Source organism: Drosophila serrata, unplaced genomic scaffold (assembly GCF_035046125.1).
Source record: "Drosophila serrata isolate PLE 108 unplaced genomic scaffold, ASM3504612v1 contig_66, whole genome shotgun sequence".
Taxonomy (NCBI): domain Eukaryota; kingdom Metazoa; phylum Arthropoda; class Insecta; order Diptera; family Drosophilidae; genus Drosophila; species Drosophila serrata.
Genome location: NW_028256964.1, coordinates 746,606 through 764,619, shown reverse-complemented (window position 1 = coordinate 764,619; position 18,014 = coordinate 746,606). Strand labels below are relative to the sequence as shown.

General features: G+C 41.1%; 2 protein-coding genes across 4 annotated transcripts in view; one reads left to right on the top strand and one right to left on the bottom strand.

Moving 5' to 3' along the window:
• Nucleotides 1–18,014, top strand: part of loaf (low-density lipoprotein receptor domain containing lost and found) — a 37,395-nt gene that overhangs the window by 5,915 nt on the left and 13,466 nt on the right. For 2 of the 3 annotated variants that reach the window (XM_020946234.2, XM_086837976.1), the window contains exon 2: nt 2,094–2,563. In XM_020946234.2, the coding sequence (XP_020801893.2) occupies nt 2,275–2,563 (289 nt within the window). In that variant the 5' untranslated portion in view covers nt 2,094–2,274. Of the gene's footprint in view, nt 1–424; nt 574–2,093; nt 2,564–18,014 lie in introns of those variants that run through there. The other variant, XM_086837986.1, reaches the window with a different exon arrangement.
• On the bottom strand, nt 9,811–16,896 carry Gr68a (Gustatory receptor 68a). Its single transcript, XM_086837971.1, has one exon. It carries the CDS (start codon nt 12,995–12,997, stop codon nt 11,825–11,827), a length of 1,173 nt encoding a protein of 390 aa, XP_086694097.1. The 5' UTR covers nt 12,998–16,896; the 3' UTR covers nt 9,811–11,824.

Sequence of the window (18,014 nt, the reverse complement as noted above, 5' to 3'; positions counted from 1 at the left end):
CAAAGCTTATTGTTATTACGGAGAACTCACACACCGCTGCCCTTAGGGATAGGAATTTATAAAAATGAAATTCATCTGAGGGGTGTCCTGGGAATGCATAAAGCCACCCCGTAGGGAGAGATGATGCCAAGAGCAGAAAGAGTGCCTCACAAAAGAGGACAAAGTGAAAAGCTATAATCAGATTTAATTAAACACGAAATTGGAACGTTGCCTGAATGTCAGGCCGGGACCGGGTGGAATGTGTGTGTGTGACACGGTCACTGGCCATGCTCTCCGATTCGGCTGCGGGTCCTAGTTGAACTCCCAGTTCCACTTCCAACAATATATCAGTATATATATATAGGGTTCAGTATATATAGGACTCGCTCCTTGGCTGTATTTAGCCGTGATATATGTATGTATGTGTGTTGCATTTTTTCTGCAGGCTGCTTCTGATTTCTCATTATTATTTCGCTTTATGTGGAGCAGCTGGCCACGATTTCTAAGTGTGATAAACTCGCAGCCTCGAAGCCCCATGGCGTTCCTGTATTTTTTTCCCCTCTCTGACGGCTTACAAAATGTGGAGCACAGATGGTCAGTGCTTGGAAATCAACGATAGCTTCAGCTTCAGCTCTGGGTCCTTATTGCCCCGCTTGGAAGTGCATTTCAGGCTCATTACTTTTTTAAACCCCGCCCACCCCGTGATCCATGGCAATCTGCATGGGATGACAATATATTCATAGCCTGCTCTGCAATGATAAACCCATCCACACTGCGTATACGTAATATTTCATTTTGCATGCACTCTTAAGAGCTAACTGCCTTCCCTTTTGCACAGCTAAATTTATGCATTGATTGCTCCGATTTATCGTAGAGATATGAATCTGCAGTTCTTTTCTTCAAATATTGATTCAAGTCATTGGGTAATACTATGGGGATTTAAGTTGAAAGCAAGTCTTTTATCTTGAGCGCAGAGCACAACTAATATTTATTTTTTTATAGATAAAATGTAAGCCATCTCAAGTTTCTTGGAAATTCTTTAATAAACATAATTAAAACATGCAGGGAAAGCTAACTAGCAGAGCTAATTTTAAACCTAGACCTGATCCCTCTAATAGCATCTGCATATATAAATAATATAATTGTCATTGTTACGACTTACCCCGGTAGATGACACACTGTTATCCATTTTCATCAATTCCATATTCCTTTCAGTGTAGATTTATGTTCCTGGTGACTCCAATTAGGCTTCTCATGTAAACATCCACGTCATCTCATTCCTGGTTATCCATTTGTCCGGTAATATATTTGGGGTCGGAGGTAATCACTATCACTGCCACTATCACAATCGATGTTATCACTGCAGGTGCCACGGACAGACTAAGGGCGGCGCGCCGCTAGTGACCCTCTATTTATAGTCCGCGAGGCAAGAGAACCGAGAAAGTGTGAGCGAGAGAGTAAGGGAGAAAGAGGCATCTGTAGAGGCTGGGCTGCGAGAGGGAGAGAGTAAGAGGTACCTCTTGAGCTACACGTAAACAACTAACGATAGAGAGAGAGGGAGAGTGGGAGGGCATTTTCCGATCGTTCCTATATCAGCTATATGATATAGTCGTTCGATCCGGCTCATTTCGATTTATATACCAGTGGCTGCCGTTTCCTTTTTAAGGCTTTAAAACTCAGAGATTGGTTTGCGTAGAGAGGGAGAGACAGACAGATCTATGCTGATCAAGAATATATATATATTTATTTTGTTTTCCAAAATTCTGATTAAAAGTATAATAATCTGCAGAACTATAAATATAATAATTTATAAATATGTTGCTTCATCTTAAAGTATCTCTTATCACCAAACTAAATCTGAAACATTAATACTCTCTGCATTCACTTATTGCATATTTTTTCATGAAGCTAACAAATCACAAAAACCGTATATAAATGGCCTGCAAGCTAGAGTTTAATATAGAAAAACATTCAGTGCAGCGGAAAATTAATTCCTACGACCATTATCTGTCATCCGTTGCCGCAAGCTGTTGCCAATTGCTCGGTCGCCTTTTTTTTCACCCATCAAATTCAAGTTTTTTCCAACTAAATGCATTTTTTTTCTTTCCTTGCAGAGTGGAATTGGAAAAGCTGGCGCGAAGGGAAGAAAATTCATAAATGAAAGCTTCTAATTGCCGGAGAATGACAAACGCGACAAGAAATCAGCGAGAGCGAACAAAAGCAGAGCCATCTTTTTAGGCAGCCAGTGAAATCGGCAGCGAAAGCCGCGAAAATTGAGCCGCCGCAGCGTAGGAGATGCTGTTGATGCCCACATCCTGTGGGCCGGGTCCACCCCACGACCATGGCCCCTCATTCTCACCTTCACCCTCAACCTCACCTGCACCCTCCAATGTTCATGCCCACTGCCATGCCCCCCGCCGAGCAGAAGATGATGGAGCGCCGGTCCAACGGTCAGGAAGGATCCTGGCCTCAAGGCCCAGTTCAGGGTCGACCATTCCCCGGTGGCTGCTAATGCTGTTGATGCTCTTCGCCATTCTGGCCCAGACACCAAGGGGTCAGGTGGCCGCCGAGAAGAGTAAACACTGTGAGTACACCTCCACGAAGGGAGAAATAATTTATGAGACAGTTGATTTTACTTTTATTAAGATACTATTATTATTTCTGGGCTTAAAATCATATGGGGTTTCGATAATGAAATATGACGCAATTTAAAAGTTATTGGTTAATTGGGTTTAATTAAAAACGATACTTATTTAGGGGATTTAAAAAATCTAGTAACTTTTGATATAAAATATTGAAATATGTTGGCCTTACAAATCTCTTCTTCCCACCGATTTATCCAATACATATCTTGTTTATTTAAATAAAAATATGTCCGTGCAGTGACATAATAGGAAATACTTATATGAGTATATATGCACACCCACCCTCCATAAACTTTGCTCTTCTTGTACAATAAAAATCTGTCAACAGCTTAGTTTTATGTTGCCTTGCGATTTCCCGATCCAAGACTTCGTCTGACAATAAAAATTTGTGTTTGAGCAAAATGTAATAAAAGTGCATTAAAATGTTGCCAAATGGAAAAAGAACACAAAAAGAAAAAAGAGGCGAATGGAAATGCTTGAACTATAAACATATAAACACCAAGCACACACGCAAATATATAGGAATATACATAAATATGTATATATATATATAGATATATACGGGCAATAACATTGTGTGACAAAGCTCATGGGGTAATTCATTCAGTTTCCGCATATTGTTTATGTGGCGAATAAACAACAAATAAATACATTTTTACGATGCAATGTCAACGTGCACACAAATGTATTTACATGTGAACCAAAAAGCACGTGCCAGGACCTTTATATATATAGTATTTATGTGTATCCTGTATTGTAACTAATATAGGACAAGGCACATCGATGGGTAGTTAATAGTTAGAAACTACCTTAAAAACTTGCTAAATTATTTACTAATTAATGCAAGTACCTTTTCCCCCTGCATATGCAAATAATAGTTAAAGCTCTTATACATACATACATATACAATGTATATTTAAGACCCATATGCCTTCAGGAAAGTAATCTTTACCGTACAAGCCGAGTAGTGTCGGAAATAGTCCGATTATAAACTGGTTGGGGAAGCGGAACTGTGCCCGGTACGTTCGTTCCTATATGGTTTCCCCGATATGGCTAAACGGAGAATAGCGACCGCAATTGCCGACCCATGAAATGGAATTACTCAAGCGGAGCGTCGCGTCGTTGCTCGGCTCCTCCAATGCTCCTCCTCCATGTTCCTCTCCTGGCAACCAGCCATGCTCATGCAGTTTGCGTTCCGGCGACGAAAGTTGTTGCCGCAAATTATTTCCGTATTTTAGCATTAAATCATAATTAAAATTTGAAGTAAAACAACTTACATGCCAGCAATTGGGGGCGCCGCCGCCGCCGTCTCTTTTGCAGAAAACTGAAGGCGGAGTCCGACGTCGCTGCAAAAGTTTGCTTCTCGAGGGCGCTGAAAAAGTTCGCTGCATACTTATTTGGGCTCGTTTCCGGCTGCCTTCGCAGCTCCACCTCCTTCGCATCCTGCCGCACTTTCAAGCCCACTCCGCAGCCTAATTGCAGCCTCCTTTCGCGTGGGGGAAGGAAGTAGGGAAATGGCGTTGGTTGACGAGTGTCGATGCCAACTGGGTTTTGGGCCAGAGATCTCCCTTTGAGATACAGAAAGTAAAATGGGAAATGGTATTGAAATTTATCATAATCAAGAACAAATACCAAGATTATATACTACTTATTTTCCCTATATATTTTGTTTAATATAAATAGTTGAGTGAAATTAATTACTTCTACATATAACAGCTCCTATTGGCAATTATAACTTGTGTGATATATCAAGAAAAGACCTCGTTTTCCTTTGCTGTATCCGGTTGTAACACTTTCCATCTCGTACCACTGCACTATGTGGAATTTGACCCGTTTTCGTGGCCAAAATTAAAATTTTTGAAATTATTAACATTTTTCACTGCAGGTTTCTTATATAATGATGGTTATGACTATAGGAAGGTATTTTAGAAAAGTGGGCGTGTCAACGCCCCCCTCCGCCCACTGAAATCGAAAAAAAATTTAATATTTAAAGCAATTTTCAAGTTAGAGACCCCAATTTTGGAACACAGGCTGAATTTCTTATTTTAAATGTGTCCTGTAAATTTGGTTCAGATCGGATAATAAATGTAGAAGTTATTTAAGAATATCATTATTTTTGGTTTTATTATTCTACATATTAATTATTAACTTCATCATTGTCATCAATTTCATTATTATTATAAAAAAATATGTATTGTCGTCTTCCATAACGTCGATATCAGTTTTAACGGTTAAGAAAATCTTATATTCTGCGGAGTTTGATTGTTCCACAATATATTTCCGGAGAAATTGAACCTCCCTTGCTTACGCCAAACTACTAGCAGTTCTGCATTTCTGACCAAGATGTTGCTCCATAATAATTCAAATTACGCAAAAGACCGCAAAAAACGCACAATGAGCCTATGTATTTTGAATTCAGAATTGACAAACCTACAACATGTATATGGACACTCGCTGATACAATTTGAACCTTTTTTTAAAACCCTTTGGAAAGTTCAACTTTATTTCCAAAAGTGACAAATGGACACCACTTGCTAAATGTACAAATTTTTAGAAAAATACGAACGCAACACGCAACATATTAGTATCAACACATAGTAATAACCTGAAGAATTAATATTCAGTTTGAATTAGGTTATTTAATGATTTTATGTCAGAGATATGCCAATTTGAAACTGCACCGCAAAGTCAACTTATAAGACAGCCCGTGGTGTTCGCTTGCAACAGCTGACTTTAACAGCTGTTATTTTAACATTGAACTGTTAAGTTAACATTTTGGGTATGTAACATAGCAGTTTGATCAATTCATAACATGGTATCATTGAAAATACGCAAATTGGGATACTTGCGAAAAATGAGTTTTGGCCACGAAAACGGGTCAAATTCCACATAGTGCACTGTACCACTGTGTCTGATTTAATTTTTCTTGCTCATTTCCGGGCGACAAGGACGACGCCCGGACGTTTAGCTGCACTGGCTGCTGCTGCTCCTTATGCTGCTCCTACTCTTGGTCGTACTGCTCCTTATTCTCTGTGGTCATACACACACTCAGACACAAACGCGAGCCGCAGGAGCGGCTCCCTGCTCCTTGCTGCTCTTTCCCCACACACACTCCCCTCACCCCTTGTGGGCTGTCCCCGGCAGACTTGTGGCCCACGTGGCGTGTACTTAATTTCCCATGCTCATTGCAGGGGCGCGTTAACTTTTTTACCGGCCACATACTTACTGCCTGCCTACCGGCAGGGATTCCCCTTCATCGTCAGTATCCTCCTGGCAACCCTTTTTTTACTGCCGCCTCTACCCGGCACTCATTCCGCTGTCGAGCCGCATTGAAGACTTCTCAACTCGTTGAACAAAATTTTGCACAAAAGTTTCATAATTAATTTCATGTTAAGTGGCAATGCGAGCGCGATGGGCGTGGTCCTGCCAGCCCCGGGAATATCTCTCTCTCTCTGGTCCTAGTGTTCCTGGACTGGTGTCTTTAATTTGAATTGTCATTTCCTTTCTTCGGCAGCCACTCCGGTGTGTCGTCTGCCAGGCATCCGGCTTGCGGGCACGCCCACAGGCTCCAGCATCCTTTACTCCTGCGGTCGCACGTTCAACTTGATTAGCGTAACTTATAATGACTCGCACGAGGACGACGACAGGAGCGAGCCTCACTCAAATTCTATTCTCGCAAAACACTTGCAAACAGTTGCTTACATAAGTAAATATATGTATATATGTACATATATACAAGGACATATTGCGTGGAGAGGGGGAAGTGGTGAGTGAGGCTTTTTGGGGAGCCTTACCAAGTGGTTTTCATAATTACTTTGTGTGCGAGCACTTCATAGTGGCAACTTTGGCGACAACTGTCACAGAGCGACCGAACTTTGCTTTCACATTTCCTGTTTGCCCCGCCATTTACAAATATGTGTGTGATATTTGCTCGTAATTATATAGCCATATACATATGTATCTCTGTGTAGCATTATTACTCGGCATTTTGGTAATTGGATTGAGACCAATTTAGTTAAATTAAGTATGCACTTATTAGCTGTTCCGGCTTATCACATTGATATCCTTGTTAATGTAGTTTTGGCCCTTGAACTAGTCTGAGTATTAGTTATTTCATTTGGTTTACCAAGAACATTATAATGAATTAAATTCCTGGTGAGATTAGCTCATAGTTAGATAAAGTGTTGTATTACTTGTAGTTCTGTTTATAAGAAATTAGCATTGTTGGTACTTGAAACCTGTATAAGATGGTCCAGATAGAGGCTCTAAACTTGTATGTAAAAATGATTACTTTTAAGGTTATAATTATTATAATCAATGTGGGAAATTTTAAGGAGAGCTTTCTTATAAATATCTCCTATAAAAATGCTAATCAAATAAGAATGACAAAGACACAGTTATATCTTACAAAGGACTTGCTACACTACAGATGGGAAGAGAAGCAGGACCAAATACTGCACCTTAATACGTGTCCTGAGATAGGTTGGTTGGTTTCTAAGGAAACTTTAGAAAAGGAAAACAGATAAAGACACCTGAAACCCTTTCGAAGCTCCTGCTCAACCTGCTCTTCATTGAACCCAAAGTAAACATTGCCGTATTAAAATTGAGTTATCTTTAATTTATTTTCGTATACTTCAATTTATCGATCTCATCTGTTGGATCTGTAGACTTAATGCTGAATATGGGTATGAGCATTTTATTGGATTTCCCTTTGTAATGGCTAAAATGCGTATGTTTTGACAAGGGACACTGACAGCTCCCACGTCCATTCCCAAGGACTCACTCCACAATTCACCTCTCCATCGGCCATTGTGCGATTTCCTGCAATAATGCGAACATTATACAATTTTGAAAAATATGTCACGTTGCTGGGATCCAACTTGGATCCTGCCTTCTCCCCTACTCATTTTCCCTCCACGAATCCAACTCAAACAGAAGCTGATGGCCGCCTGCCAATAAATTTGTGAGAAAAACAACTGTCGACGGGGACGAAAGAAGTGGCATAAAACTTTTGCTCTTTGTGTGGAATAAATATGAATGGATTTGGACTTGGTCTCCCAGGCTCTTTGAGGCTCAAGGGAATGCCAGGCAGTGGGACCAACTGGTCCACTGCGGCATATACTCCTCCACCTCCTTCCCACACACACTTGCAAATATTTCAGAATGAGTTTCAAAGGAGCAGGAGCAGGAAATGGAGACGAAGTTGGAGCTGGGAACCCGATGTGGTCTTCCCACGTCGACGGTTCAGTTCACAAAGGCCAAAGGGCTGAGAGGACGAGGCAAGGACTTTCTTTCCATGGGCAATAAATTTTAATTTTCCCTAAATCCTTGCGCATACGAAATGAGATTTGTAACAAGCCGCAGCAATCATCTGGCTTCGCTTTCTTTTCACAGCCTGAAATTTCTCTAACTGCCGGAAATGATTGCCCCTGACTGGCATATTTTGATTAATAGTGAGTGGCATAATTGGAGTTGAATAGTTTAAAGTTTTGAATTAGAATTAATGAAGCTAAATGAGTACTTTTTGAGTAAATGAGAAACTACAAAGACGGGACACAGATTTACTAAAAGGTCTGGATTTCTATAGGGTTTTCTGCAGGTTAATATATTCATTCATTTATATATTCAAGTGAAATAATAATAGTTCCTTTTATTAAGTTTGATTCTAGTACAGATTCCTCTTGATCTTCTTAAAGTAAAAGGCAAACCAAAAACCATATTATAGTCATTTAATTTCTCTTTTTATAGAATCATACAAGTGTTTGACTACAATTGCAATAAAAAAGCAAGCTTACATTATGACCATCATTTGTTATATAAAACAGATTTGGAATTTGACTTAATTCTATACCCTTTTCAAACACCATTCACTCGTGGCCCTGTCGACTGCAATTCCCTAACCTCCTAATAATAAATCTTGACTGAGTGACGATGACTCAGCTGCTTAGCGATCCCTGGCTCCCTGGAGAACCGGCCAGGCCAGGCCAGACCAGACCAGGTCACAGTCAAATGCGCAGATAAATGTTTATGGAAGATAAATTGCAGCCAGCGGATAGAAATCAGGCAACGCATAATAAATTCCATTTGTAGTTCGCAACTCTCTGGCCTCTGGAGGGGGCGAGGCAGGAGCGATGCCAAATCGAGTATTGATGCGTTTGGCATCCCGCGGCACACAAGGACGACGACGACGGTGTCACTGCCAAAAAGCTCCCCCTAGCACCACCAGCATCCATTCCCTCCTCCGTCCTCCTCCTTCGATTCCCTTCGAGGACAGCGAACAATGAATTCATTCGACGCGAATTGGTTTTGCGAAATTGTCCACGAACGTGGGCGGATCATTTATCAATATTTCCGCTCTGCTGCTGGAGAGTCGGAGTAAGTAATCGCTTATTATACCGAATCGTTCGATAAATGCAATACATATGTGTAGTCAGTGTCCCACTAACCCCAACAGAAGCATTTTCCCAAATTTAATTTATGTATTCTGCAAAAACAGAAACAGAAAACACACATTCTGTCAGGCGCTTGAATTAGGTTTGACAAATGGAATTCGGGATATTTCCCCAGCCCAGGAATGACCCATTTTTAATTGGCTTATTTATTGACAGCCAAAAATACATTTCGTTGGTATTTATCAAGAGAAATATGTGTAGTTTTTGTTTGTAAAACCAAAGTTTGGTAATTAAATTAAGGAAAGTTTACAAACTCGACTGTGAGGTACCCGGTAATCAAAGTAAATCTAAGTATATGTTGCTAGACTCTAATAATTATCATCCGAATTAAATTAGATTTTGAGAAACTCATTCTATATTTACCTTATAAATTGAATTAATTTCTTTGATTAATTTAAGAAATGGAAACTTAGTTGCTAGAGTTTCGAGGACCTTTTTCTATGCCCCTGCATTCCTTCATTTAATTTAAATCACCGAAAACCTTGAGTACTGTGCATTGATGAATTCCACAAATCCTGCACAGGACCTAAAGAGAGCCTGCCAAGGAGAAAAGTGTAAGAAACGGGCCATAAAAGGGGCATAAAATGAGTTGAACATTCCGGGCATTGTGCCTTCAGTTAAGCACATGAATCCCTTTTGTAATCAAATGCACAGAAAATTGTATTCTATTCAAGTAAAAATCCGACCGAGTCCCAAACCTCTTTCGTGTCGTCCTGATGGGCTTTGTATCGGCGGCTGGGTTCTTCCTTTCGGTGGGGCGGATATGTCCGTCCATATCCTGTATCTCTCTCTGTGTGTGTGTGTGTGTGCGTGATCCACTTAGGCGTTGCAAGGATATCCACGCGCCCGCAAAACAAAGCAGCAAAATTATATCCTGCGAAGCCAAGACTTTGCCGCGCTAAGGCGGGGCAGTTGGGCGTGGCTGGAGGCTGAAAGAAAAATATTACAAGAAGCGCCTAGACAATAGCACCGAAATAAGTAAACAACAATAATAAGAAACAACAACAAAATACAGCAAAAAAAAAAAAATGAAACGCAGCAGCGCCAACAATGGCGTAATAAACTAACGTTGAAGCTAAACTCTCGCAAAGCAAAACTATGCAAAAAGTTTTGCTCTTTGTTTCGCAGCACCAGCAAAAATGGAATTAATAAAAGGAAAAATGATTTTTCGAAAAATATTTAAGCCCTCTCCGTTACTCCTAGGCCCGATAAGACCGAGGGCGGCGCAAAATTTAATTAACAATTTGTGAAGGGGAAATAAACAAAAGCCCCGACAGGCTTTTGCCCCAAAACATTGGATATCCAGCGGGCTCATCTGGGTTTACCTTTCCCCCCATTGCCTGGACCAGTGCCAGGACAGGACCAGGACCAGGTCCAGGTCCAGATCTAGTCCCGGGGATTGAGGAGCCATTCGATGGGTGCATGACAAGTTGAGCTCTCCTTGACAAGTTCTTAATGAAAAGTTGAAGAGCGACCCGTAATTAAACTGCGCCCTGTTGCAGTGAGCGACGCTTGCAAAGTTGGCTTAAAGGACATCCAAATTGAGTCCTAGGTCGGCAAACTATTCGATAAAAGCTTTTCTTTTGTAAAATAAACTTTTATAATATTAAATCGGGCACTAAAAGAAGCAAAGACTTAACAAAGAGGAACTTAAAACTTATTATTTAATAAATTCTTTAATAAATAATCGAATAAATACATGTCTAAGTATAACCATACTTTTTTGTAAGCTTTACTATAAAATTCAGACTATTTAGGCATTGCTTACTCTATAATATTTAATATTGAAAATAGAATCTGAACATTAAATTCAATCTATTAACAAAACTATTTCAATTCAAATCTTTAAACGCAAAAACTAGAATTTATTCCACCTTAAACTTACCTATTAGAGAGTTCAATTAAAACTTTATATATTTAATTATCGTAAAAATTACTTTCAAGCTTGATAAGCAATTTTATTAAACCAATTTGTTCAAGATTCAACTTTCCAGCTCAGAACTGCCAAGGTAGAAAAGTGATTCTGCAAAAAAAAACTATCTGAATTATATAAATTCTGCAACTTTTAACTATTCAAAAATTTTGACAAGCGACAATTCGCCTGATTATTGGAAAAGAATCAGGAGACTGGCAGGGCAAACTTGAAAAGAATCTTATCGCCCTGACTGGGGTCCTCCTATTATTGTCCTTTTGCCTGCCGTCTCCTCTACAGTTGCTTCATTAGTTTGGCACTTCATCTTTGCTGCACGCTCGAGTGGCCTTGGTCTTGGTCTGAGGTTGAGGTTGCCACATCCCAGCAGTGGCACCCGCTTTGAAAAGTGACAAAAGTTTAATGATGCGTTTAAGTTGCACGTGGCATGCCCTTTGGCGCCCACTGCGTGCTCCGCAGGACTCTCGACAGCATTTGATTTGATGAGCTCTACGCATTGCAATGTTTGCTAGCCCCAGCCAGGACCTGCTCCTGCTCCGGCTCCGGCTCCGGGTCCTGGTCCTCCTTATTCACCTCTTCCCTTAGGGGCATTCAAGAAATTGCAGCTGCCGGCAGTCTATTGATTTTTATCACGTAACTCCCAGACAAATTAAGGGAGTACGGTACCTAGGACCCTAGGCAGAAAGTTAACCAAAATAGCCAGAGAATCAAATTGTTCTTCTGGTTTTCAGAGAAAGAGCTTTATTTTATTATAGGAATGAAGGGATAAAGTCTTAAGTGAGATGAGATAATAAAAGCATTTAATTTTAGTCCTTCTCTTAATCCTGATTAATTTCATCCACCTTGGAGTCCTCCAGCTGCTTGAACTGTATTAGGATAACCAAATATGTGGTGACCGCTGAGAAGATCTTGAAGAGCGTAGAGTTATCTATGGAAAAGAATCCGTAGGCTGTAAACTGCAACTCCTGCTTGATGCTCTTGGTGAGGAACTTGTCGGCAATGTTCTGAAACTGTTTGCTCTTCCCATACACTCTGGCCAGAATCTGGGCCGTGCCATTGGCCTCGGAGGCCAGACAATCGCAGGCACTGCAAATCACTGCCATGGTGATGGTCTCAGCCAGCACCCAGGCACAGGACAAACCCATGGTGTCAGCCACTTCCAACCTGGAACTGGTCGAGCTGGACGTCAGGGTGGCAAAGGCCAGGTAGCTCTGATTCGTTACCGTGTAAAAGGCAAAGCCGAAGAAGAATAGGAGCGCCACTCCAGCCACGGAGTTCATGTTCTCGGTGATGTAGCGGAATTTGCAAAGCACCTCTATGAGATTGCTTAGCTCCCGCCAGTTTTCTCCACTGGACACACCCTCCTGCAGGATAAAGGCATCCAGTTTCCGGTTGAGAAAGCCAATCCTTAGAGCCAGATTCATGAGTATGGTGCGTAGATATATCGAAAGAACTGTGGAGTAGAGTAGCTGCAGGAAGTAGACCAGCAGCAGGATGCCCTGCCTCCGGGAACCGATGCCGCTTCGAAAGTGTATGTAGTAGAAGGCCACCGCCAGGACTCCCGCCGCTGCTGAGGCCACCAGAGTGCCCAGTTTCCGGCAGCTGTAGTTCTCCCGGAAGCCATTCACCTCCAGATACTCATCGATCCTAGCGATCTCCCTCAAGGTCCGGCAATGACGTGATGCATTCTGCACATTGGACAAGACCATCATCGTGTAGCTACCGATGCATAGGAGTGTTTCAATCGTCCTATTGATCTCCTCTGTGTCACCCTGGGCACTGGCCACCAGTCTGTACTCACGGGAAGCGAAGAGTACATCCTCGCCAAAGAAGAGCGAGGTGATCAGCATGATGAGAGCTATCAGGCGACCATACCAACGGCCAAGTCTGCCCAGTCGAAAAGTCTCCTCATCGTCCCCCGAATAGAGAGGCAGCAGGGCGCAGAGCTGCGAGGGCGTGGCGATGGCTCGGATATCCTGCAGGATCTTCATGGCGATGAGAACTGTTTGGTGAAAGTTACTAAATTGAGATGTATGCTATTCGTTTGGTTTTTTGTGAGTTATTAGCTGTAATTAAATATTATTAGCAAGTTAATTATGAAACTTTATCATATTATTTCATTAATAGAGTGGTTATTACAAAATTAAGACAAAAGGTAAATTAACATTGGGAAATAGAAGTTTGTTTGCCCTTGCAGAGTGCTAGGATCACGGTATCGAAAATCAAGCATAACTAAGCTAAAAATTCATTAAATTCAATTCGGAAAGCTGTTCTATGCTAGTTTTTAGTAGATTAACAAAGCTGCATACTCAATTTAAAATATAAGAAAATTGAAACTTTTATCAATTTTTGCAAATTTTAATGATTTTTTTAAATTTCGGAAAAATTGCGAAAATTTATTTTTCGACCGGACATGGCTAGATCGACTCCGCTTTTAATGCTGATCAAGAATATATATAATTTATAGGGTCGGAAATGACTCCTTCACTGCGTTTTAATCTTCTGACTGAAATTATACTCTGCAAAAAGGTATAAAAACAGACCATTTTTATTAAAAAATCGAAGTTTTCCCAACATCATAATTAAGTCAAATTTGCATTAATTTTGATTCGAAAAGCTTTTCTGTGCTGGTTTTTATAGCACTAACAAATCTGCTTACTGCGTTTGTTGATGCCATTATAAGTTTCGGACTAAAATTATAATAACCTGAAAAAAGGTATAAAAACAGACAATTTTTTCCAAAAATCATAGTTTAAAATTCTCATAAATTTTAATTTTTGAGCAGATTGATTCTCCTGTTGATGCTGATCAAGAGAATATATGATTTATAGGGTCGGATTAGTTTTTTTTAGTGCGTTTTAAGCTTCTGAATGAAACTAAAATACTATGCAGGTGTATAAGGATATTTGTGATTTTTCGTCAATATTTAATTCCTTATTCCTACATATTATTTGGTTATTTTTCTATTACTTGATTAATTTATTTATTTTTGAATATAATGAAATTTCAAGTATTTCCCTAACTTTACCTAATCACTATTGAGTGCCCATGTATCTGCTAGGCTCCTGAATCATGACTGATGATGGGGGCTAAGTAGTTTTCGTGGGACAATTACAATCATTGGCTAATTACGAGCTAATGCGACCTGTCATAATGGCGTCCTGACATAAATATCCGCGGAACTTAAAAGCCCCTGTCCATTGCTCTACTCAAATTGCCCAATTACTTTGACAAACCGCCGACGGCGAACGGAGCTCGATGAACCACGTGAATGGCTTGTCGAAGGACATCCCGGGGCCAGTCAGTCGGTGGAGCAAGGAGCTAAGGGACTCTGGGTGGAGCAGAGATTATGCTCATTATGCAAACGCCTTGGACGGATGAGCTCGTCGAGGCGAAAGGCATTTACTTCAATTATTTCATTAATGCAGAAGAAGAGGCAGCCGGAGGAGGACAGCGACAAAAGTCCAGGGGCATCATCTGTGAATCCTTGTGGCCATCGCAGCTCCTCGAAGATGCCATCGAATTTTGTGTGCCGCTAATGGAGCGTGTGAGTCCGGCAGCAGCTGTCGGAGCCAGCAGCTTCGGCTTAGTCAACTATAAGGAGCATAGGTCGTGGGATAATGCACTGAAAGGAATTTTATAAAATCAGGATTTATGCTACTAAACATCTTTTACTATTACTATAAAAGTAATGACTTTATTAACAAGTACTAGAGTTACACATCTACCTCTGGCAAATCTTTTCAAAATATGTTTCCCTATTTGCTTTTCCTCAGTGCATTGCTTTGTGGGGGCGTTGACATCACACGAACGCCGGAGGTCACTCCGGGGCCAGTAAAATTCAATATCGGAGCCCAGGAAATTCATTGTTTAACCTTTGTTGCTTAAATTGCTCAAATTCCTGCCATTAGTTTGACAAACGAGCCAGCGAAATTATTTTGTTGCAACCAAGTTGCCGGGCACATCCGGAGCAGGAGCAGGAGCAGGAGCAGGAGCAAAAGGAAAACTGTGAACCGGGCGGGGATGATCGAAAACCAACCAGATTTCAGGCTAAAGTTTTTGCCACATCGCCGAGAGCAGCAAACCAACAACTCTGACCCCCAATCCGCAGTTCCCCAGCTCCTCCGCAACACATCCCACCCACCAAGAACCAAACTTTCCTCCAATTCCAATCCTCGTGCTCGTGCTTTGGGGCACGCACTAAGCTTGCCCCTGTTGTGGTTTCGCTACCGTTGTAGCATTGTGCCCGCTCCTGCTCCTTGTGGCATCCTCGGATGTGCCGGTTACTCGGTTATTCCATTGCTGCAGATTTATTTGCGGTTTTGCATAATCACTGAAAATTAGTTTAAAATATTTACATTAAATTTGCATCCCAATGTCTGGGTTGGGGTCCTTCTGGGTCCGCTGCAGGAAATGCTAAGTATAAGCCCTTAAATGGGCATTAGCCTGCTGGCTGGGTTCAGGGTCCAAAACTCTAAGTGAGGGCTAATTAAATGAGGAGCCTCGATTAACTAGGGATTGTTTTTGGGGTCCCTGTCCTTGCAAGGTAAACATGTCTAGCAAAGAAATTGTCTTTAATTAAATTTATTAAAAATATCTACATAGTTTGTTCAAAGGATAACTAAAAATAAACTAGTAAAATAAAGGATAACAAGTGGCATTTGTTATCTAAACTGTTTGCCAAATCTATCCTAGATTTTATGTATATAAATACAATTACTTAGATTTCTTTGAAAGCAAAAAGTGTTGTTATTGACTTACCCACTCTACACTCAATAAATATGAAACTGCCTCACATTTTTCTTCTGCTTTTTTAAAAGTTCTTCTAAAATAAACATTTGCCAAAGCAATTCGAACTTTCTCTAATCACAGCCTTGCTGTCAGGTTAAAATTGTCAAATAGAAACCTCTCTCTGAGTCATCGTTTGCACTTGCAATATTGTATTTGTTTTCATATTTGCAATACTCGATGATTATCCTCGGGAATATCCTTTGGGAGAGGTGACTCACTTGCTTACCTGTGTCAACTTGCAGTCTCAGCTTCCATTTGCTTTTAGTAGTAATACTTGTCCAGTTGATACCCTAAAGCTGCCGGAACTGGCAAAGATTAAAGGATTCAAGGATACACTAGATAGTTGAAAATAGTAATAATTCAACTGGATATTAAATACAAATATATTTGGAAGTGATTTATTTAGAATACAATAAATAATACATTTAATAGTTTTATACTAGAGTATAAAGTTTCTTTCTGTGCAGCTCAGAGAGTCCTTTATTTGCCAAGGTCGTTGGTCCATGGTATGTGTGTGTCCCAAGAAAATTGAAGGCAACCCAAGAGGATGAGGACAAAGTTAGAGCAGCAGGGTAAACATAATTTTCCACCGGGCATAAAAAGAAGACATTCAATGTCCACGAAGGCATCTCCGGAATGAAGAAAAAACTGCACTTGCGAGTTGTTGGGCCAAAACGCATTTAGGACCACCAAACACATCCGGCAGCGGAAGTATTAAGCGGCAGAATGGCCTCTTCTCCTTCAGCTCCTCCACCTCCTCCGGCGAGGACAGTGGCCATTACCAATGCGATTGCCGAGTGCCGCAAGTTATGATGACGATCCACAACTTGGACATTTTGGAGGAGACTCTTTTGCCAAGTTGCCCCCGCAAGCGATGGTGGGTGGATTTCTACCATCAAGATAAGTCTAAGGACTGGCAGTTACTTGAATGGCAACATAAAGTGATTCCCAGCTCCTTGGATGAAGCTTTGGTGGCATTATTAGTCGATTAATAACGCGGGTAACAAAGCCCTGAAATTAATTATGCCAATTTTAATCCTTTTGGCAGTGGCAGTGGCATTGGCTCAGCCTTAGCTAAATGACATTGCCACCGAATAATCCCAGCCATTAACTGAAAAATTGGCTTTCGAGTGGCAGATGAGACCGAGAGCCTCTCTCTGTGTGTGTGTCGGACTTAATATTTTCATGAACACGTCGGCCAGATTGAGGATTTCTTTCTCCCTTTTGATGTGGGCCGCTCTCTGGCTTTAATCCGAGCATTATCCCTAATTTCGAAAATGTCGTTTTCCTGTGTTTTTGCTGCCCTGCCATCAAAACTAAGCCCTGGTCCGAGTATTCATTCCAGGCCTGAGTGGCTGTCCTGCTCCCAGGACTCCTCCTCATCCCACTGGCTGTCTTTCTCCCCTTCCTATTGCCCGTCCATTTGGTTTCTATCTTCGCAGCTCCTTCGTCCTTTACTCCCTGCGAGTGCATAAACAAATTGAAGATAAACATGCTTATGTGTGGATATATCCTGGAGAGTTCACTGAAAGTAAAAGGGAATATAAGGGAAAATATTATATAGTAGATTTCCTTTTGGAAATCAACATTTTATAGAGATAGTCATGAGCTAGGTGAACTTCATATAAATTCTCTATTTACTATAAGATACTGAAAGTCTTTTTCACATAGGAACTGCTGGTAGAATTGGATTTATAATTTATAAACTAAATTATTTATAATGTTCACTTTAAAAATAAATACCTATTGAGATATTTAAACATATTTTCGTTGAGTGCATGTGGGTTGGCACATAAACCGATGAGAAGCTGAACTTGAAGCATGTTGCAATTTCAACTGGCTGGGATCCGCGATGCCGCCCACCATTGCAAATGGAATTGTTTTCCCTGCCGCTGCCGACATTTGTGTCAGAAATGCCTTAATTTATAGAAAATGTATCTGTCGGATGGGAAGGGACTCCATCCCAGGGCTGCCATGACTGTCGCATGGGCTTCAACGTCCTGCGCGGCGGCTTTCGTTTGTCTTTCACTTCACACAGAAGACCCGACAGCCCGAAGGCAGTCCTCGTCCTCGTCCTGGCCCTGGTCCTTCGCTCTCCCATCTCTTCCCCCTTCAATCCCAGTCCAAATTCTACTTCTCTCCATAAAAGTCTCCAACCCCTGTCCCAACTCGGCATATCTCTGCTTCCCTCGGGGGGCTCAGCGCAGATGCATGATA